At 52.4% G+C, this 24053-nt stretch overlaps 1 protein-coding gene across 3 annotated transcripts in view; it reads right to left on the bottom strand.

Moving 5' to 3' along the window:
* Positions 1 to 23762, bottom strand: part of LOC142473270 (uncharacterized) — an 88363-nt gene extending 64601 nt beyond the window's left edge. Inside the window, exons 1-2 of one of the 3 annotated variants that reach the window (XM_075580470.1) lie at positions 23674 to 23762; positions 5326 to 5452 (exon numbers count right to left, since the gene is read on the bottom strand). In XM_075580470.1, the coding sequence (XP_075436585.1) occupies positions 5326 to 5452; positions 23674 to 23691 (145 nt within the window). In that variant the 5' untranslated portion in view covers positions 23692 to 23762. Of the gene's footprint in view, positions 1 to 5325; positions 5453 to 21470; positions 21495 to 23673 lie in introns of those variants that run through there. The other 2 variants (XM_075580471.1, XM_075580472.1) reach the window with 2 other exon arrangements.
* Positions 23763 to 24053: the final 291 nt, after the last annotated feature.

Raw genomic sequence — 24053 nt, 5'->3', positions numbered from 1 at the left:
ACACAGGTAATATTTGGGAGAAGTGACCTGAGCTCACACCTTGCACACAGGTAATAGTTGGGAGAAGTGACCTGAGCTCACACCTTGCACACAGGTAATAGTTGGGAGAAGTGACCCGAGCTCACACCTTGCACACAGGTAATAGTTGGGAGAAGTGACCTGAGCTCACACCTTGCACACAGGTAATATTTGGGAGAAGTGACCTGAGCTCACACCTTGCACACAGGTAATATTTGGGAGAAGTGACCTGAGCTCACACCTTGCACACAGGTAATATTTGGGAGAAGTGACCTGAGCTCACACCTTGCACACAGGTAATAGTTGGGAGAAGTGACCTGAGCTCACACCTTGCACACAGGTAATATTTGGGAGAAGTGACCTGAGCTCACACCTTGCACACAGGTAATAGTTTGGAGAAGTGACGTGAGCTCACACCTTGCACACAGGTAATAGTTGGGAGAAGTGACGTGAGCTCACACCTTGCACACAGGTAATAGTTGGGAGAAGTGACCTGAGCTCACACCTTGCACACAGGTCATAGTTGGGAGAAGTGACCTGAGCTCACACCTTGCACACAGGTAATATTTGGGAGAAGTGACGTGAGCTCACACCTTGCACACAGGTAATATTTGGGAGAAGTGACGTGAGCTCACACCTTGCACACAGGTAATATTTGGGAGAAGTGACCTGAGCTCACACCTTGCACACAGGTAATATTTGGGAGAAGTGACCTGAGCTCACACCTTGCACACAGGTAATATTTGGGAGAAGTGACCTGAGCTCACACCTTGCACACAGGTAATAGTTGGGAGAAGTGACCTGAGCTCACACCTTGCACACAGGTAATAGTTGGGAGAAGTGACCTGAGCTCACACCTTGCACACAGGTAATATTTGGGAGAAGTGACCTGAGCTCACACCTTGCACACAGGTAATATTTGGGTGAAGTGACCTGAGCTCATACCTTGCACACAGGTAATAGTTTGGAGAAGTGACCTGAGCTCACATCTTGCACACAGGTAATAGTTGGGAGAAGTGACCCGAGCTCACACCTTGCACACAGGTAATAGTTGGGAGAAGTGACCTGAGCTCACACCTTGCACACAGGTAATATTTGGGAGAAGTGACCTGAGCTCACACCTTGCACACAGGTAATAGTTGGGAGAAGTGACCTGAGCTCACACCTTGCACACAGGTAATATTTGGGAGAAGTGACCTGAGCTCACACCTTGCACACAGGTAATAGTTGGGAGAAGTGACCTGAGCTCACACCTTGCACACAGGTAATAGTTGGGAGAAGTGACCTGAGCTCACACCTTGCACACAGGTAATAGTTGGGAGAAGTGACCTGAGCTCACACCTTGCACACAGGTAATAGTTGGGAGAAGTGACCTGAGCTCACACCTTGCACACAGGTAATAGTTGGGAGAAGTGACCTGAGCTCACACCTTGCACACAGGTAATATTTGGGAGAAGTGACCTGAGCTCACACCTTGCACACAGGTAATAGTTGGGAGAAGTGACGTGAGCTCACACCTTGCACACAGGTAATAGTTGGGAGAAGTGACGTGAGCTCACACCTTGCACACAGGTAATATTTGGGAGAAGTGACCTGAGCTCACACCTTGCACACAGGTAATATTTGGGAGAAGTGACCTGAGCTCACACCTTGCACACAGGTAATAGTTGGGAGAAGTGACCTGAGCTCACACCTTGCACACAGGTAATATTTGGGAGAAGTGACCTGAGCTCACACCTTGCACACAGGTAATAGTTGGGAGAAGTGACGTGAGCTCACACCTTGCACACAGGTAATAGTTGGGAGAAGTGACGTGAGCTCACACCTTGCACACAGGTAATATTTGGGAGAAGTGACCTGAGCTCACACCTTGCACACAGGTAATAGTTGGGAGAAGTGACCTGAGCTCACACCTTGCACACAGGTAATATTTGGGAGAAGTGACGTGAGCTCACACCTTGCACACAGGTAATATTTGGGAGAAGTGACCTGAGCTCACACCTTGCACACAGGTAATAGTTGGGAGAAGTGACCTGAGCTCACACCTTGCACACAGGTAATATTTGGGAGAAGTGACCTGAGCTCACACCTTGCACACAGGTAATATTTGGGTGAAGTGACGTGAGCTCACACCTTGCACACAGGTAATATTTGGGAGAAGTGACCTGAGCTCACACCTTGCACACAGGTAATATTTGGGAGAAGTGACCTGAGCTCACACCTTGCACACAGGTAATAGTTGGGAGAAGTGACCTGAGCTCACACCTTGCACACAGGTAATAGTTGGGAGAAGTGACCCGAGCTCACACCTTGCACACAGGTAATAGTTGGGAGAAGTGACCTGAGCTCACACCTTGCACACAGGTAATATTTGGGAGAAGTGACCTGAGCTCACACCTTGCACACAGGTAATATTTGGGAGAAGTGACCTGAGCTCACACCTTGCACACAGGTAATATTTGGGAGAAGTGACCTGAGCTCACACCTTGCACACAGGTAATAGTTGGGAGAAGTGACCTGAGCTCACACCTTGCACACAGGTAATAGTTGGGAGAAGTGACCTGAGCTCACACCTTGCACACAGGTAATAGTTTGGAGAAGTGACGTGAGCTCACACCTTGCACACAGGTAATAGTTGGGAGAAGTGACGTGAGCTCACACCTTGCACACAGGTAATATTTGGGAGAAGTGACCTGAGCTCACACCTTGCACACAGGTAATAGTTGGGAGAAGTGACCTGAGCTCACACCTTGCACACAGGTAATAGTTGGGAGAAGTGACCTGAGCTCACACCTTGCACACAGGTAATATTTGGGAGAAGTGACCTGAGCTCACACCTTGCACACAGGTAATAGTTGGGAGAAGTGACCTGAGCTCACACCTTGCACACAGGTAATAGTTGGGAGAAGTGACGTGAGCTCACACCTTGCACACAGGTAATAGTTGGGAGAAGTGACCTGAGCTCACACCTTGCACACAGGTAATAGTTGGGAGAAGTGACCTGAGCTCACACCTTGCACACAGGTAATATTTGGGAGAAGTGACCTGAGCTCACACCTTGCACACAGGTAATAGTTGGGAGAAGTGACGTGAGCTCACACCTTGCACACAGGTAATAGTTGGGAGAAGTGACCTGAGCTCACACCTTGCACACAGGTAATATTTGGGAGAAGTGACCTGAGCTCACACCTTATTATAAATTACAGGCAAATCCGGTTTCACTGCTTCAGTCTGCAGCAAAATAGCTAGGTCAGACACATTTACACTTCACAGACTCAGGACCCAACGTGGCGTGTATGTGAAGAACAGAATACCAAGAGACCCACACAGATCCCCACCCATAGACACACACACACACACACACACACACACACACACACACACACACACACACACCTCCTCACCCATAGACACACACCTCCTCACCCATAGACACACACACACACACACACACACACACACACCCTCACCCATAGACACACACACAGATCCTCACCCAGAGACACACACACAGATCCTCACCCAGAGACACACACACAGATCCTCACCCAGAGACACACACACAGATCCTCACCCATAGAAACACACACAGATCCTCACCCATAGAAACACACACACACACACATCCTCACCCATAGACACACACACACACACACACACACACACACACACATCCTCACCCATAGACACACACCTCCTCACCCATAGACACACACACACACACACACACCCTCACCCATAGACACACACACAGATCCTCACCCAGAGACACACACACAGATCCTCACCCAGAGACACACACACAGATCCTCACCCATAGAAACACACACACACACACACACACACACACACACACACACACACACACACCTCACCCAGAGACACACACACACACACACACCTCCTCACCCAGACACACACCCAGACACACACCCAGACACACACCCAGACACACACACACACACACACACACACACACACACACACCTCCTCACCCAGAGAGACACACACACACCTCCTCACCCAGAGACACACACACACACACACACACACACACACCTCACCCAGAGACACACACACACACACACACACCCTCACACACACACCTCCTCACCCAGACACACACACACCTCACCCAGAGACACACACACACACCTCCTCACCCAGAGACACACACACACCTCCTCACCCAGACAGACAGACCTCCTCATCCACACACCTCACCCAGACACAGGCACACACACTACCTTTTCACCCAGAGACACACACACCTCCTCACCCAGAGAGACAGACACAGACACACACACACCTCATGACCCAGACACACACCTCCTGACCCAGACACACACAAACACACACACTATCTTTTCACCCAGAGACACACACACACCTCCTCACCCAGAGAGACAGATACACACACACACACACACACACACACACACACACACACACACACACACACACACACACACACACACACACACATCCTCACCCATAGACACACACCTCCTCACCCATAGACACACACACACACACACACCCTCACCCATAGACACACACACAGATCCTCACCCAGAGACACACACACAGATCCTCACCCAGAGACACACACACAGATCCTCACCCATAGAAACACACACACACACACACACACACACACACCTCACCCAGAGACACACACACACACACACACACACACCTCCTCACCCAGACACACACCCAGACACACACCCAGACACACACCCAGACACACACCCAGACACACACACACACACACACACACACACACCTCCTCACCCAGAGAGACACACACACACCTCCTCACCCAGAGACACACATACACACACACACACACACACCTCACCCAGAGACACACACACACACACACACCCTCACACACACACCTCCTCACCCAGACACACACACACCTCACCCAGAGACACACACACACACCTCCTCACCCAGAGACACACACACACCTCCTCACCCAGACAGACAGACCTCCTCATCCACACACCTCACCCAGACACAGGCACACACACTACCTTTTCACCCAGAGACACACACACCTCCTCACCCAGAGAGACAGACACAGACACACACACACCTCATGACCCAGACACACACCTCCTGACCCAGACACACACAAACACACACACTATCTTTTCACCCAGAGACACACACACACCTCCTCACCCAGAGAGACAGATACACACACACACACACACACACACACACACACACACACACACACACACACACACACACACACACACACACACACACACACACACCTCCTCCCCTTACCCAGAGAGTCGAGGGTCTGGTAATTGTCCACCATGACCTCCTTATAAAGCTGCTTCTGCCATTCTTCTAAATACTCCCACTCCTCCTCCGAGAAACGCACCGCGACGTCCTCAAACGTCACCGGCCCCTGCAACACACACACAGCACATGTATGTACTCAGACGTGTATTTATATAGTATAGGCAGCGCCTCAAACCATGACAATACGGGGAAATAAGGCACACTCAGTGCGCAGAGGAGCAGAAAGTAAAAGGTAAACAGAGACCCTGCCCCGGGGCCCCTCGTCACCTGGGGGCCCCTCGTCACCTGGGGGCCCCTCGTCACCTGGGGGCCCTCGTCACCTTGGGGCCCGTCTTCTCGTTTTACGTCTGCTCAATCCCAGGTAACTGCCAGAGAGTGAAGCAGCGCTGACACACGTACATATATCACTTGGGCTGCTCTCATTACCCAGCGCTGCAGCATGTAAACCAGCCGCCATTATATAACACAGAGAAGGAGCCACGTCCCACACAGCCGCCATTATATAACACAGAGAAGGAGCCACGTCCCACACAGCCGTCATTATATAACACAGAGAAGGAGCCACGTCCCACACAGCCGCCATTATATAACACAGAGAAGGAGCCACGTCCCACACAGCCGCCATTATATACTGTAACACAGAGAAGGAGCCACGTCCCACACAGCCGTCATTATATAACACAGAGAAGGAGCCACGTCCCACACAGCCGCCATTATATAACACAGAGAAGGAGCCACGTCCCACACAGCCGCCATTATATAACACAGAGAAGGAGCCACGTCCCACACAGCCGCCATTATATAACACAGAGAAGGAGCCACGTCCCACACAGCCGCCATTATATAACACAGAGAAGGAGCCACGTCCCACACAGCCGCCATTATATAACAGAGAAGGAGCCACGTCCCACACAGCCGCCCTTATATAACACAGAGAAGGAGCCACGTCCCACACAGCCGCCATTATATAACACAGAGAAGGAGCCACGTCCCACACAGCCGCCATTATATAACACAGAGAAGGAGCCACGTCCCACACAGCCGCCCTTATATAACACAGAGAAGGAGCCACGTCCCACACAGCCGCCATTATATAACACAGAGAAGGAGCCACGTCCCACACAGCGTCATTATATTACACAGAGAAGGAGCCACGTCCCACACAGCCGCCATTATATAACACCGAGAAGGAGCCACGTCCCACACAGCCGCCATTATATAACACAGAGAAGGAGCCACGTCCCACACAGCCGCCATTATATAACACAGAGAAGGAGCCACGTCCCACACAGCCACCATTATATAACACAGAGAAGGAGCCACGTCCCACACAGCCGCCACTATATAACACAGAGAAGGAGCCACGTCCCACACAGCCGCCACTATATAACACAGAGAAGGAGCCACGTCCCACACAGCCGTCATTATATAACACAGAGGAGCCACGTCCCACACAGCCATCATCATATAACACCGAGAAGGAGCCACGTCCCACACAGCCGCCATCATATAACACAGAGAAGGAGCCACATCCCACACAGCCGCCATTATATAACACAGAGGAGCCACGTCCAAACCAGCCACCATTATATAACACAGAGAAGGAGCCACGTCCCAACCAGTCGCCATTATATAACAGAAGGAGCCACGTCCCACACAGCCGCCATTATATAACAGAAGGAGCCACGTCCCACACAGCCGCCATTATATAACAGAAGGAGCCACGTCCCACACAGCTGCCATTATATAACACAGAGAAGGAGCCACGTCCCACACAGCCGCCATTATATAACACAGAGAAGGAGCCACGTCCCACACAGCCGCCATTATATAACACAGAGAAGGAGCCACGTCCCACACAGCCGCCATTATATAACACAGAGAAGGAGCCACGTCCCACACAGCCGCCATTATATAACACAGAGAAGGAGCCACGTCCCACACAGCCACCATTATATAACACAGAGAAGGAGCCACGTCCCACACAGCCGCCATTTTATAACACAGAGACTTAACCTGCTGAGAACCTGGTGTCCAATATTCAAAGTATAAAAGAAAACACGAGGGGGAGAAAGCCAATACAATAATATAATAACCAGCTCACACCCCACCAACAACAAATCAATAATATAATAACCAGCTCACACCCCACCAACAACAAATCAATAATACAATAACCAGCTCACACCCCACCAACAACAAATCAATAATATAATAACCAGCTCACACCCCACCAACAACAAATCAATAATATAATAACCAGCTCACACCCCACCAACAACAAATCAATAATATAATAACCAGCTCACACCCCACCAACAACAAATCAATAATATAATAACCAGCTCACACCCCACCAACAACAAATCAATAATACAATAACCAGCTCACACCCCACCAACAACAAATCAATAATATAATAACCAGCTCACACCCCACCAACAACAAATCAATAATACAATAACCAGCTCACACCCCACCAACAACAAATCAATAATACAATAACCATCTCACACCCCACCAACAACAAATCAATAATACAATAACCAGCTCACACCCCACCAACAACAAATCAATAATATAATAACCAGCTCACACCCAACCAACAACAAATCAATAATACAATAACCAGCTCACACCCCACCAACAACAAATAAATAATACAATAACCAGCTCACACCCCACCAACAACAAATCAATAATACAATAACCAGCTCACACCCCACCAACAACAAATCAATAATACAATAACCAGCTCACACCCCACCAACAACAAATCAATAATACAATAACCAGCTCACACCCCACCAACAACAAATCAATAATACAATAACCAGCTCACACCCCACCAACAACAAATCAATAATACAATAACCAGCTCACACCCCACCAACAACAAATCAATAATACAATAACCAGCTCACACCCCACCAACAACAAATCAATAATACAATAACCAGCTCACACCCCACTAACAACAAATCAATAATACAATAACCAGCTCACACCCCACCAACAACAAATCAATAATATAATAACCAGCTCACACCCCACCAACAACAAATCAATAATACAAATTCACAAGTAATTGGTATTCACAATAAAACCCCACAGCCAATCAATACAGATCTCATATAACACAGAGAAGGAGCCACGTCCCACACAGCCGCCACTATATAACACAGAAGGAGCCACGTCCCACACAGCCACCATTATATAACACCGAGAAGGAGCCACGTCCCACACAGCCGCCATTATATAACACAGAGAAGGAGCCACGTCGCACACAGTCGCCATTATATAACACAGAGAAGAAGCCACGTCCCACACAGCCGCCATTATATAACACCGAGAAGGAGCCACGTCCCACACAGCCACCATTACATAACAGAGAAGGAGCCACGTCCCACACAGTCGCCATTATATAACACAGAGAAGGAGCCACGTTCCACACAGTCGCCATTATATAACACAGAGAAGGAGCCACGTCCCACACAGCCACCATTACATAACAGAGAAGGAGCCACGTCCCACACAGTCGCCATTATATAACACAGAGAAGGAGCCACGTTCCACACAGTCGCCATTATATAACACAGAGAAGGAGCCACGTCCCACACAGCTGCCATTATATAACACAGAGAAGGAGCCACGTCCCACAGAGTCGCCATTATATAACACAGAGAAGGGGCCACGTCCCACACAGCCGCCATTATATAACACAGAGAAGGAGCCACGTCCCACACAGCCGCCATTATATAACACAGAGAAGGAGCCACGTCCCACACAGCCGCCATTATATAACACCGAGAAGGAGCCACGTCCCACACAGCCGCCATTATATAACACAGAGAAGGAGCCACGTCCCACACAGCCGCCATTATATAACACAGAGAAGGAGCCACGTCCCACACAGCCGCCATTATATAACACAGAGAAGGAGCCACGTCCCACACAGCCGCCATTATATAACACCGAGAAGGAGCCACATCCCACACAGCCGCCATTATATAACACAGAGAAGGAGCCACGTCCCACACAGCCGCCATTTTATAACACAGAGACTTAACCTGCTGAGAACCTGGTGTCCAATATTCAAAGTATAAAAGAAAACACAAGGGGGAGAAAGCCAATACAATAATATAATAACCAGCTCACACCCCACCAACAACAAATCAATAATATAATAACCAGCTCACACCCCACCAACAACAAATCAATAATATAATAACCAGCTCACACCCCACCAACAACAAATCAATAATATAATAACCAGCTCACACCCCACCAACAACAAATCAATAATATAATAACCAGCTCACACCCCACCAACAACAAATCAATAATATAATAACCAGCTCACACCCCACCAACAACAAATCAATAATACTAATTCACAAGTAACTGGTATTCACAATAAAACCCCACAGCCAATCAATACAGATCTCATAGTTGTCACGATGACATCAACTTTTATCAATACATTTATATTTCTGGGTACTTGATTGAACAGGTGGCAAAATAAATTGTGATTTATTTCCTTAATAGACAAACACACTGCAGAATACACTTAAAACCACACTCACTGGGATAAGGAAATGAAAGAAATTGTCCTTGGAACGAAAGAAATTGCCATCGTGGTGGTCCGCACGAAGAATGCGTAGACTATAAGACACTGAACAATCGTACGGTACCTGATCAGTATACCCTCCCACGCATTGAGGACCTTCTGAACGCCTTGACGGGAAGTAAATGGTTCAGTGTACTAGATTTGAGGTCGGGATGCTATCAAGTGCCCATGGATCTGGAAGACCAGGAGAGAACAGGCTTCATCTGTCCGCTAGGGTTATACCAGTTCACCCGCATGCCACAAGGGATCTGCGGGGCCCCTGCCACCTTTCAGAGGTTAATGGAACAGACCCTGGGAGACATGAACCCGCAAGAATGCTTAGTGTACTTGGATGACATTATAGTGTTCGGGAAAACGTTGGAGAAGCACGAGGAGCGGTTAATGGTGTTGGATCGACTTCAGAAGGAGGGACTCAAACTGTCCCTGGATAAATGTAAATTTTGCCGCACGTCCGTGACTTATGTGGGCCACATTGTATCAGCTGAAGGGATATCCACCGACCCGGGGAAGATAGAGGCCGTAGTGAATTGGCCCAGGCCCAGTAACGTCCAAGAACTCCGATCCTTCCTGGGGTTCTGTGGCTACTACCGGCGCATCGTGGAGGGCTACTCAAGCAAAGCTAAGCTCCTGAATAACCTTTTAAAGATCTATCCTGAGGATACGGGCAAGAAAAACATCACGGCGCACACGCCCTTTGGAGAGAAATGGACCCCTGCTTGTGAGCAAGCATTCTTGAAACTGAAAGCCAGTCTAACGCAGGCCCCAGTACTGGCCTATGCCGATCCTGACCACAAATACGTGCTACACGTGGATGCCAGTTTTAGTGGACTGGGAGCAGTGTTGCACCAGAAACATGACACAGGGCTCCGCCCCGTGGCGTATGCGAGTCGAAGCTTGACCCCAAGTGAACAGAACTATCCTGTCCACAAGCTGGAGTTCCTAGTCCTCAAATGGGCAGTAGTGGACAAGTTACACGATTACTTGTATGGGGTACAGTTTGAAGTCCGGACAGACAATAATCCAATGACGTACATTAACACGTCCGCCAAATTAGATGCGACAGGTCATCGGTGGTTGGCGGCGCTGGCCAACTACCGTTTCAACCTCAAGTATAAACCAGGGCCCACCAACGTAGGGGCCGATGCTTTGTCACGAAGACCGGGGCTCCAGCCTGTCCTGGATGAGGAGGTGTGGGAAGAAATTCCGGGGCCTGGTATACGTGCTCTATGCTCCATAGCCGCAGTAGTCGACGATCAGGTCGCATTCTCGGAGCTAAGAGTAGCCGATTCATTAGGGTGTCAATCCAGTGCTGTCCCTCGGGCCTACCGAGGCTTGGAGGGAATGAACCTCACGGAAGACAAAATTATCTCCTGGAACGAGCTAGTGCAGCATCAAATTCAAGACCCTGTGGTAGAATTAGCTCGCCAAGCCCTGCAGCAAGGAAACCCCTCTATTCTTAAGTAAGCCCCCAGAGAATTGGTGAAACTCTTGTTGAACGAGTTCGAGAAATTCGAACTGGACAATTGCCTCCTGTATCGGGTCATACCCTACCATAATCATCCCGACCGGCGACAGCTATTCCTGCCCAAGATTCTGCGGAATATGGTCCTCAGCGCCCTACATGATGATCATGGCCATCTGGGTGTCGACAAAAGATTTGGGTTACTTCGGGACCGATTCTACTGGCCGAAGAAGATGAGAGAATCCGTGGAATTGCATTGCCGACAGTGTACCCGCTGCATACAGAGGAAGACTCTCCCCACTCGGGCTGACCCCATGGCACATTTGAAAAGCTCGGCCCCATGGATTTGGTGTGCATGGACTTCTTATGCATCGAGCCGGACTCCCGGGGCATCGGTAATGTACTAGTGATTACGGACCACTACACAAGATACGCCCAAGCATTCCCCACCAAAGATCAACGGGCGGTGACTGTGGCTAGAGTATTATGGGAAAAATACTTCATTCATTATGGATTACCGAACCAGCTACATTCGGATCAAGGCCGAGATTTCGAGAGCACTCTCATTAGAGAACTGCTGAAGTTGTTAAATATAACTAAGTCACGAACGACCCCGTACCACCCAGAAGGGGATGCTATGACTGAACGGTTCAACCGCACGCTACTTGACATGCTGGGAACACTAACAGGCTCTCAGATGACGGAGTGGAGCAAGCATGTGGAGACACTGGTGCATGCATATAACTGTACTCGCCACGAGTCTACCGGGTATACTCCATACTTCTTGATGTTTGGAAGGGAAGCTAGACTGCCCGTGGATGTGCGACTGCGGATATCTACCGATGGGGTATCCAACAGGACGCATTTCCGATATGTACAAAGACTACAAGACAGTCTACAGCAGGCCTATAAATTGGCGGAAAAGACGGCGGCGCAATTAAATGCAAGCAACAAAAGACGCTATGACCACAAGGTGAGGCATAAAGAGATTTGCCCGGGGGATGCTGTTCTTCTTCGTAATTTAGGCATTCCTGGGAAGCACAAACTGGCTGATCGGTGGAGAAATGGGGTGTATCAGGTAGAATCACAGATGCCTGGCCTCCCGGTGTACCGCATCAAGGATTCAGAAGGCCGGGTAAAGGTATGGCAAAGGAATCACCTGCTCCCCATACCTCAAGTAGGGGACAACGAATTGGAAGTGCCCACTGTTTCAATAGATGGAGAAGATGAAAATACAGAGGTTGGCCCAGAGACTGTAATAAATGCCACCTCTGAGAATCCTATGGAGGGAACCTCTCAAAGGGGCCTTCCGGCCGTGGGGGCATCTCCCGAAGGAGCTACGGGTAAAGAGCCCCTTGGTCCAACGACAGAGACGCTGACTCCAATGAGCCAGCCGCTAGATCCACAGAGCCCGTGCTTTGTGCCACAAAGACTTTGTAGACTTATCAAGCCCCTCAAGGGCAGAGTTGGAAATGCCAAATGGGAATTGCTACTCTCCAGAGGAGGTAGCTGAAGAACAAATTCGCAGAAGCCAAAGAGCTGGTCAACCTCCAATGAGGATGGCTTATGATCTATTTGGGGTACCCCATTATGAGGCTCAGCAGTGGGCTCGCCGCAGAGTACAGTCGGTAGTGGTAATGTTCACTGAACTGTGCAATTTAATATAGAGCAATAAGTAAGATGTACTGTGTTGCGTTATTTTTGGTTATATAACATTCTGTGTATAGTTATGTAGGTGTAGCCCAAGCGGGGTCGTTGGATTCTGCAAGGGGGAGAATGTAAGAATGTGGTAGGAACCTCATATGTGTGTTCAGTTGGTGTTTGACTCTGTTCAGTGAGAGGCCTGTGGAGTGTCTGCAACAGTGTTGCAGTGTGTTAGAGCAGAGTCAGACAGGCAGTGGCTGATGTAATAGCTGTGTGTCTGTGCAGATTAAGGCAGAGAGGCTCCGTGGAGAAACTACAACTCCCATGAGCTCCTGGGCAGTCACCTGATGTAAAGAAAGTAAAACACAATAGGTAGCGCTAATAAGAATAGGTTATATATATATATATATATATATATATATATATATATATAACAAGGAAATTAAGATCAGAGCAATGGACTGTAATGGTATCAATGGCGCTATCAAAAATATATATAATATAAAATATATACGACCAGATGGCGATTGGAAAATTCAATGATGATCTCAGCAGATGGTGATCAACCATGAAATATAAGAAAAAGAAAACATAGTATAATACTGTAACATACTCAAGACAAACACACAGACAATGACTAACAATGTTGCTGATCACACAGATGACTAATAAAAAACATTTAATATGTTATAAAACCATATAAGACAAATATGACAAAGTTAAAGGTCCCAACGATATCCTGTAACTGGCCGAAATGCCCGCTTACCGGAGCCTGGATGGTAATGGGCAGTGGATACTCAGAGAGTATCCCCTCTCACATACCGCTGGCACAGCTCCTGCACGTCTCTCCGGCGCCTGCCACGTGTGGTGTATACCGTCAGTGGAAAGAGCATCCGCCCACGCTGTCGCAGGAGCAGGGGAAGCTGTCTGAATGCTGTGTCTCTGTCCTCCGTGGTTTGGACATGCGCAGAAGCGCCCGGCACCAGGAGGATTAAGCCGCAGATTCACCAGCTCCTCGCGGTCGCGTGTAGATCTATGGCGGCAAATTCAAAAGATGCTTTGGTGGAGCAGCCGCACGGCACGGTTTGCCGGGATCAGGACAGTCTCAGTGATACCAGGGACCACCCAACGCGTTTCGGAAGCCTCTGCCTCCTTCCTCAGGGGTAAATTGAATGAATAAAGTCCCTGTGTGTCCGTGTATTTATGGGAAAAGATTTAAAGGTACATGGTACCATTATAAGGTCCCGGACATGCGCAGTAAAGTATTTCATATACCGCGTCATGTATCAGCAACATAACAACAGAACAGAATAAAACATGATGGTTAGCATACAATGGGTATATCTATCAAACACACAATAACCATATAATTATAAACTGGAGGGTATATCTGCCATATAATAGAAAAGGACAATGACAGAACAAACCAAGTCTTTGACATTACCATCTAATACATTGATGTCAGGGATAGACAGCAAGCAACAATATTAACGGAGTGACCAGTAGCAGTAACCCAACCGGTACCTAATATGAATAATAATATCTAATGATGTATAAAACACCACCTCCCGCTCAATGGGGTGAATCAGGGGACACGGCTACATCTAGAAATCCGTGGGACCCTGTTCCTTTACCCTTCATGACTGCTGTATGTAACACACACACACACACACACACACACACACACAATTATAGTGTAGAACGGCAACGGAGTGGGTGTCATGATGTGAAAACTGCTACGTGAAAAAATAGTGACATTTTGGCTTTATTGTTGTTAGATAAATCATGACACGGTGTAATATGTCATGTGTGTACACACACACACACACACACACACACACACACGGTGTAATATGTCACGTGTTGTTGTTCATCTGAGGTTGTATTTACCTAATTTTAAGACCTGCTAAGGAACATATGATTGTTATTATGTTCTGATATGTAAAACCATGGAATTCAGAGAGGGTGTACTTTCTTTTTCACACCACCATATGTCTCAAATACCCTAAAGTACTAAAGTAAAGCTTTCTTTTTCACACCACTGTATATTACAAATTGGACATAAAAAAAAGCAGTCTAACACACTGAACCTTATAATATAACCACAAGGTATAATTATACAACATAATAAATGAAAACACCTATTCCCCTACAATCAGGAAAGAGGGAATTAAACCCCTTTTTGAAGATAAAGTGGAAACAAACTGCAATTCAGAAACACAAAGTGGAAAGAAATGGCATTTTCACATTTGATACTTTTAACATTGAGTCATAGGGCCAAACATACAAATCTTCAAACAGTGAGGACTATGTTGGGAATTAATTTTCCACGTGCCACACAATTGCATGTACTGGTCCTCCTGTGATTACGAAGGTCATGCGATGTTTGTTTTATCTGTTGGTTGCTGTTGTCAGTGAATAATTGTGTTCAGGTTTGAACCAGGCTTCGGTACAGCCAAACCATACGCTTGGTGTCTGTCATTATCAATGTTTGTAAAATTGCTTTTTATTACATTTTATATTTTGAATCTGCATATTCTTTTGTTCTTTGAAATCCGGGTACAAATTGCTTCTAACGAACATCAAGGTTTCAATTAATAGGTAAAATCTCATGCGCTGGGTGTTTATTCGTATTACTCTTGCTTTAGGGAATTGAGACTCAACCAATATATTGTAGATAATTACACTAGCGGCCTCATTCTTTTTCTATTTGCTTATTTATTCGTTGCACACACTTGTTGCATGTCATTACGCAGGAGGGTGCCTAGGAATTGTATGTGCTTTTTCACCCATTCACCCAAAGGAAAGGGACCCTCTACCTCGTCTCCTTTTTGTCAAAGAGCACTAATGTTTCTGACTTTTCAAAGTTTATGGTTATATCGTTTATAGTTTATGGTTATAAGAAATGTTGCTGAATGTCTGTATTTTCTCAATGATGGCTGGTATTGATTTTTTGGGGTTTGAGATAAAAAAAAAGGAGCATATCATCAGCAAAAGCTGCTATTTTTAGTCCCTGATTCCCTATGTGCAGTGGTTGACAAATCACCCAAAAATCTACTCGCCAAACCAAAAAATCTACTCGCCACCTAGTCCCGCTCCCAATCCCGCCCTGCTTGGAGTTGGCCATGAGGAGGTCGCCACTGGGTCAAATCCAGTCGCCACGGGCCTGTATTTTAATGGATTTGTCGAACACTGCCTATGTGTATGCCCTTAAAATTGTCCATCTATTCAAGATGTCGTATTAGAGGGTCTATCGCCAGGTTAAATAGCACTGGGGAGAGTGGGCATCCCTGCCTTGAGCACCGCTGCAGCAAAACGGGATCCGAGTTTAGCACATTAGCTGTTACAAAGGCCCTGGGCATGTCATCATTTGGACGAGTGATACAAAGCTTTCTCCAAATTTTTGTGCTCTAAGTCAGGGGTGTGCAAACTTTATTCTTATTTCCCAAATGCATAACCTTACATTTATCCGTATTAAACCTCATCTGCCATTTACCTGCCCACATTTCCAGTCTCTCCAAGTCCTTCTGAAGAGAAATTACATCCTGCTCTGATTCTATTACCTTACACAATTTAGTGTCATCAGCAAAGATGGAGACTTTGCTCTCGATGCCAACCTCAAGGTCATTAATAAACAAGTTAAAAAGCAGGGGTCCCAGTACCGATCCCTGAGGTACTCCACTCACGACTTTAGCCCAACCTGAAAAAGTTCCATTTATTACAACTCTCTATTTTCTGTCCTTTAAATAGTTTTCAATCCAAGTGCATATATTATTACTGAGTGCAATTTTCTTTATTTTGTACACCAACCTCGTGTAAAACCGTATCAAAAGCCTTTGCAAAATCTAAGTAGACCACATCAACTGCATTACCCTGGTCTATGAACTTCTTCCTCAGTTAACCAATTGTTCATTAATATGGAGGTTGTGGCTTCCTCCTGCGGCACTACTATTGAACTTGATTCTTCCCTGGTAAACACAGAGGCAAAGAATTTGTTTAATACCTCAGCTTTTTCCTTATCTCCAATAATCTGCCTACCCATCTCAAACTGAAAGGGTCCTATATTTTCTTTTCTCATTTTTTTGTTATTAAGGTACTTAAAGAATTTTTTAGGGTTGACCTTACTTTCTATTGCAATCCTTTTTTCATTATCCATTTTTGCTAATTTGATTGCCCTTTTGCAATTTTTGTTGCATTCCTTATAATTCTGATACGATGTCTCTGTCCCTTCTGACTTAAAGAATCTAAACGCCTTCCTCTTCTTGTCCATTTCCTCCCCTACCTGTTTATTTAGCCACATTGGTTTTTACTACTAGATTAGACCTCAGTTTATTAAAATCTACCTTTCCAAAGTTTAAAGTCTTTGTTGAACCCAAGTAATCTGTTTTTTGATAATTTATTTGAAATGAGACCATGTTATGATCAATGTTACCCAAATGTTCCAGGACTTGAATATTTGTTATTACTTCTACATTGTTTGATATGACCAAATCCAGAACTGCCCCTCTCCTGGTTGGTTCCTCAATAATTTGGGTCATATAATTGTCTTTAAGCAACCCAAAACCTGTTTCCTTTCATTAAAATGCTAATCTCATTGCCGCAGTCTGTCTGGATAATTAAAATCCCCCATTATGCAAACATGACCCAGTTTTGATGCCTTCTCCATTTGCAAAAGTATTTTAGCTTCCTCAATCTCACAGATATTTGGTGGTTTATAGCATATTCCCACAAACATTTTCTTTATACTTTTATCTCCACTGCTAATTTCTATCCACAAGGTCTCTACATTTTCATCATTCCCTTCATAGACATCACCCCTTATAATAGGTTTTAGATCTGGTTTACATATAGACATACTCCACCTCCTCTTCTATTTGTTCGATCCTTCCGAAAAAGAGAATAACCCTCTAAATTAACTGTCCAGTCATGAGTTTCATCCCACCATGTTTCAGTAATGCCTATGATATCATACTGCTCCCTTGCAGCTATTAATTCCAGCTCCCCCATTTTATCTGTCAGGCTTCTTGCATTAGCAAGCATGCATTTAAGTTTTTTCAGTCTGTACTATTATCTTCGAAAGAAAATATAAAACTGTGCGACAAAGCGCTGATTAATGTGAAAACAAGTCAAGCAAAACAATTTAGTAATTACTAAATATAAATTCTTACCTGTCCCTGCAGTTCAGGTTCACTGCACCCCCAGATACAAAACACCACTGCCCCCCCAGATACAAAACACCACTGCCCCCCCAGATACAAAACACCACTGCCCCCCCCAGATACAAAACACCACTGCCCCCCCAGATACAAAACACCACTGCCCCCCACCCCAGATACAAAACACCACTGCCCCCCACCCCAGATACAAAACACCACTGCCCCCCCAGATACAAACACCACTGCCACCCCAGATTCAATTACCACTTTTCCCCCATGTACAAACACCACTGCCCCCCCAGATACAAACACCACTGCCCCCCCAGATACAAACACCACTGCCCCCCCAGATTCAATTACCACTGCCCCCCCAGATACAAACACCACTGCCCCCCCAGATACAAACACCACTGCCCCCCCAGATGCAAACACCACTGCCCCCCCAGATACAAACACCACTGCCCCCCCAGATACAAACACCACTGCCCCCCCAGATACAAACACCACTGCCCCCCCAGATACAAACACCACTGCCCCCCCAGATACAAACACCACTGCCCCCCCAGATACAAACACCACTGCCCCCCCAGATACAAACACTACTGCCCCCCCAGATGCAAACACCACTGTCCCCCAGATACAACTACCACTGCCCCCCCCAGATTCAATTACCACTACTACCCCCGGATCCCACCCAAAATACAATTACCACTGGCTGCCGCCTCTTGGCACCAGCTCCCGGCTCTCCTCACATCGGCCTCTCTCTCCCGCCGGTGTGCGCCGGAAGCTGGTTCTGACTTCTGGGTGACCCAGCCGGGAGCAGGGGCCCAGCGGCGGGAGCAGGGGCCCAGCGGCGGGAGCAGGGGCCCAGCGGCGGGAACCAGCCGGGAGCAGGGGCCCAGCGGCGGGAACCAGCCGGGAGCAGGGGCCCAGCGGCGGGAACCAGCCGGGAGCAGGGGCCCAGCGGCGGGAGCAGGGGCCCAGCGGCGGGAACAAGCCGGGAGCAGGGGCCCAGCGGCGGGAACCAGCCGGGAGCAGGGGCCCAGCGGCGGGAACCAGCCGGGAGCAGGGGCCCAGCGGCGGGAACCAGCCGGGAGCAGGGGCCCAGCGGCGGGGCCCAGCGGCGGGGCCCAGCGGCGGGAACCAGCCGGGAGCAGGGGCCCAGCGGCGGGAGCAGGGGCCCAGCGGCGGGTACCAGCCGGGAGCAGGGGCCCAGCGGCGGGTACCAGCCGGGAGCAGGGGCCCAGCGGCGGGTACCAGCCGGGAGCAGGGGCCCAGCGGCGGGTATCAGCCGGGAGCAGGGGCCCAGCGGCGGGTACCAGCCGGGAGCAGGGAGCTCGGGAGCAGGGAGCTCGGGAGCAGGGAGCTCGGGAGCAGGGGCCCGGGAGCAGGGGCCCAGCGGCGGGAACCAGCCGGGAGCAGGAAGCTTGGGAGCAGGGGCTCGGGAGCAGGGGCCCGGGAGCAGGGGCCCGGGAGCAGGGGCCCAGCGGCGGGAACCAGCCGGGAGCAGGGGCCCAGCGGCGGGGAGCAGGGGCCCAGCGGCGGGGAGCAGGGGCCCAGCGGCGGGGAGCAGGGGCCCAGCGGCGGGGAGCAGGGGCCCAGCGGCGGGGAGCAGGGGCCCAGCGGCGGGAACCAGCCGGGAGCAGGGGCCCAGCGGCGGGAACCAGCCGGGAGCAGGGGCCCAGCGGCGGGGCCCAGCGGCGGGGCCCAGCGGCGGGAACCAGCCAGGAGCAGGGGCCCAGCGGCGGGAGCAGGGGCCCAGCGGCGGGAGCAGGGGCCCAGCGGCGGGTACCAGCCGGGAGCAGGGGCCCAGCGGCGGGTACCAGCCGGGAGCAGGGGCCCAGCGGCGGGTACCAGCCGGGAGCAGGGAGCTCGGGAGCAGGGGCCCGGGAGCAGGGGCCCAGCGGCGGGAACCAGCCGGGAGCAGGAAGCTTGGGAGCAGGGGCTCGGGAGCAGGGGCCCGGGAGCAGGGGCCCGGGAGCAGGGGCCCAGCGGCGGGAACCAGCCGGGAGCAGGGGCCCGGGAGCAGGGGCCCGGGAGCAGGGGCCCGGGAGCAGGGGCCCAGCTGCAGGAACCGGCGGGGAGCAGGGGCCCAGCGGCGGGGAGCAGGGGCCCAGCGGCGGGGAGCAGGGGCCCAGCGGCGGGGAGCAGGGGCCCAGCGGCGGGGAGCAGGGGCCCAGCGGCGGGGAGCAGGGGCCCAGCGGCGGGGAGCAGGGGCCCAGCGGCGGGGAGCAGGGGCCCAGCGGCGGGGAGCAGGGGCCCAGCGGCGGGAACCAGCCGGGAGCAGGGGCCCAGCGGCGGGAACCAGCCGGGAGCAGGGGCCCAGCGGCGGGGCCCAGCGGCGGGGCCCAGCGGCGGGGCCCAGCCAGGAGCAGGGGCCCAGCGGCGGGAGCAGGGGCCCAGCGGCGGGAGCAGGGGCCCAGCGGCGGGTACCAGCCGGGAGCAGGGAGCTCGGGAGCAGGGAGCTCGGGAGCAGGGAGCTCGGGAGCAGGGAGCTCGGGAGCAGGGAGCTCGGGAGCAGGGGCCCGGGAGCAGGGGCCCAGCGGCGGGAACCAGCCGGGAGCAGGAAGCTTGGGAGCAGGGGCTCGGGAGCACGGGCCCGGGAGCAGGGGCCCGGGAGCAGGGGCCCAGCGGCGGGAACCAGCCGGGAGCAGGGGCCCGGGAGCAGGGGCCCGGGAGCAGGGGCCCGGGAGCAGGGGCCCAGCGGCAGGAACCGGCGGGGAGCAGGGGCCCAGCGGCGGGGAGCAGGGGCCCAGCGGCGGGGAGCAGGGGCCCAGCGGCGGGGAGCAGGGGCCCAGCGGCGGGGAGCAGGGGCCCAGCGGCGGGGAGCAGGGGCCCAGCGGCGGGGAGCAGGGGCCCAGCGGCGGGGAGCAGGGGCCCAGCGGCGGGGAGCAGGGGCCCAGCGGCGGGGAGCAGGGGCCCAGCGGCGGGGAGCAGGGGCCCAGCGGCGGGGAGCAGGGGCCCAGCGGCGGGGAGCAGGGGCCCAGCGGCGGGGAGCAGGGGCCCAGCGGCGGGGAGCAGGGGCCCAGCGGCGGGGAGCAGGGGCCCAGCGGCAGGAACCACAGAGGACGGGCCCAACTTCCAGCGCATACAGACCCCCCACAGACTCTGGGACACTTGTCTTGGTTCTCCTTCCCGTTAGCAGACATGGTGCTCCCCCCCTCACCATCCCCGCTGCAGGCATGGTGCTCCCCCCCACCTTCCCCCCTGCAGGCATGGTGCTCCCCCCCACCTTCCCCCCTGCAGACATGGTGCTCCCCCCCACCTTCCCCCCTGCAGACATGGTGCTCCCCCCCTCACCTTCCCCCCTGCAGACATGGTGCTCCCCCCCACCTTCCCCCCTGCAGACATGGTGCTCCCCCCCTCACCTTCCCCCCTGCAGACATGGTGCTCCCCCCCACCTTCCCCCCTGCAGACATGGTGCTCCCCCCCTCACCTCCCCCCTGCAGACATGGTGCTCCCACCCTCACCCTCACCTTCCCCCCTGCAGACACGGTGCTCCCCCCCTGCAGACACGGTGCTCCCCCCCCCTCACCTTCCCCCCTGCAGACATGGTGCTCCCCCCCTCACCTTCCCCCCTGCAGACATGGTGCTCCCCCCCCCATCACCTTCCCCCCTGCAGACATGGTGCTCCCCCCCCTCACCTTCACCCTGCAGACATGGTGCTCACCCCCTCACTTCCCCCCTGCAGACATGGTGCTCCACCCCTCACCTTCCCCCCTGCAGACATGGTGCTCCCCCCCTCACCTCCCCCCTGCAGACATGGTGCTCCCCCCCTCACCTCCCCCCTGCAGACATGGTGCTCCCCCCCCTCACCTTCCCCCCTGCAGACATGGTGCTCCCCCCCCTCACCTTCCCCCCTGCAGACATGGTGCTCCCCCCCCTCACCTTCCCCCCTGCAGACATGGTGCTCCACCCCTCACCTTCCCCCCTGCAGACATGGTGCTCCCCCCCTCACCTCCCCCCTGCAGACATGGTGCTCCCCCCCTCACCTCCCCCCTGCAGACATGGTGCTCCCCCCCCTCACCTTCCCCCCTGCAGACATGGTGCTCCCCCCCCTCACCTTCCCCCCTGCAGACATGGTGCTCCCCCCCCTCACCTTCCCCCCTGCAGACATGGTGCTCCCCCCCCTCACCTTCCCCCCTGCAGACATGGTGCTCCCCCCCCCTCACCTTCCCCCCTGCAGACATGGTGCTCCCCCCCTCACATTCCCCCCTGCAGACATGGTGCTCCCCCCCTCACCTTCCCCGCTGCAGGCATGGTGCACATGGTGCTCCCCCTCACCTTCCCCCCTGCAGACACGGTGCTCCCCCCCCTCACCTTCCCCCCTACAGACATGGTGCTCCCCCCCCTTCACCTTCCCCCCTGCAGACATGGTGCTCCCCCCCCTCACCTTCCCCCCTGCAGACATGGTGCTCCCCCTCACCTTCCCCCCTGCAGACATGGTGCACCCCCCTCACCTTCCCCCCTGCAGACATTGTGCTCCCCCCTCACCTTCTCCCCTGCAGACATGGTGCACCCCCCTCACCTTCCCCCCTGCAGACATTGTGCTCCCCCCTCACCTTCCCCCCTGCAGACACGGTGCTCCCCCCCTGCAGACACGGTGCTCCCTCCCCTCACCTTCCCCCCTGCAGACACGGTGCTCCCCCTCACCTTCCCCCCTGCAGACATGGTGCTCCCCCCCTCACCTTCCCCCCTGCAGACATGGTGCTCCCCCCCCCCATCACCTTCCCCCCTGCAGACATGGTGCTCCCCCCCTCATCACCTTCCCCCCTGCAGACATGGTGCTCCCCCCCTCACCTTCCCCCCTGCAGACATGGTGCTCCCCCCCTCACCTTCGCCCCTGCAGACATGGTGCTCCCCCCTCACCTTCCCCCCTGCAGACATGGTGCTCCCCCTCACCTTCCCCCCTGCAGACATGGTGCACCCCCCTCACCTTCCCCCCTGCAGACATTGTGCTCCCCCCTCACCTTCTCCCCTGCAGACATGGTGCTCCCCCCTCACCTTCCCCCCTGCAGACATGGTGCTCCCCCCTCCTCACCTGCAGACATGGTGCTCCCCCCCCCCCCCCTCACCTTCCCCCCTGCAGACATAGTGCTCCCCCTCACTTTCCCCCCTGCAAACATGGGTCTCCCCCCTCCTCACCTTCCCCCCTGCAGACATGGTGCTCCCCCCTCACCTTCCCCCCTGCAGACACGGTGCTCCCCCTCACCTTCCCCCCTGCAGACATGGTGCTCCCCCCTCCTCACCTGCAGACATGGTGCTCCCCCCCCCCTCACCTTCCCCCCTGCAGACACGGTGCTCCCCCTCACTTTCCCCCCTGCAAACATGGGTCTCCCCCCTCCTCACCTTCCCCCCTGCAGACATGGTGCTCCCCCTCACCTTCCCCCCTGCAGACACGGTGCTCCCCCTGCAGACACGGTGCTCCCCCTCACCTTCCCCCCTGCAGACATGGTGCTCCCCCTGAGCTGCTGTAGATGGATCTGTGAGTTCCCAGCATTAAGACATCAGGGGATAGAGGAGGAGCCCCGCTGCATGCTGGGACGTGGAGTCCTGCGGCACCAGGCGGCAGAGTTCTTCTTCCTGGGAAAGGACTACAACTCCCAGCACCCCCCGCGCGCTGTGTGCTGCTGAGACCAGCAGGGAGCAGTATAGGATAAGATGGATCTGGGACCAGCACAGATTTCTGTCAAAGTACTTTGCTTACATTGTGTGGGTGTGTTACAGTGTAACTGTGTGAGTGTTACAGTGTAACTGTGTGAGTGTGTGTGTTACAGTGTAACTGTGTGTGTGTGTGTGTGTGTGTGTGTGTGTG

This window comes from Ascaphus truei (assembly GCF_040206685.1).
Source record: "Ascaphus truei isolate aAscTru1 chromosome 2 unlocalized genomic scaffold, aAscTru1.hap1 SUPER_2_unloc_2, whole genome shotgun sequence".
In the NCBI taxonomy this organism is placed as follows: domain Eukaryota; kingdom Metazoa; phylum Chordata; class Amphibia; order Anura; family Ascaphidae; genus Ascaphus; species Ascaphus truei.
This window is presented reverse-complemented; position numbering and strand designations above follow the sequence as displayed.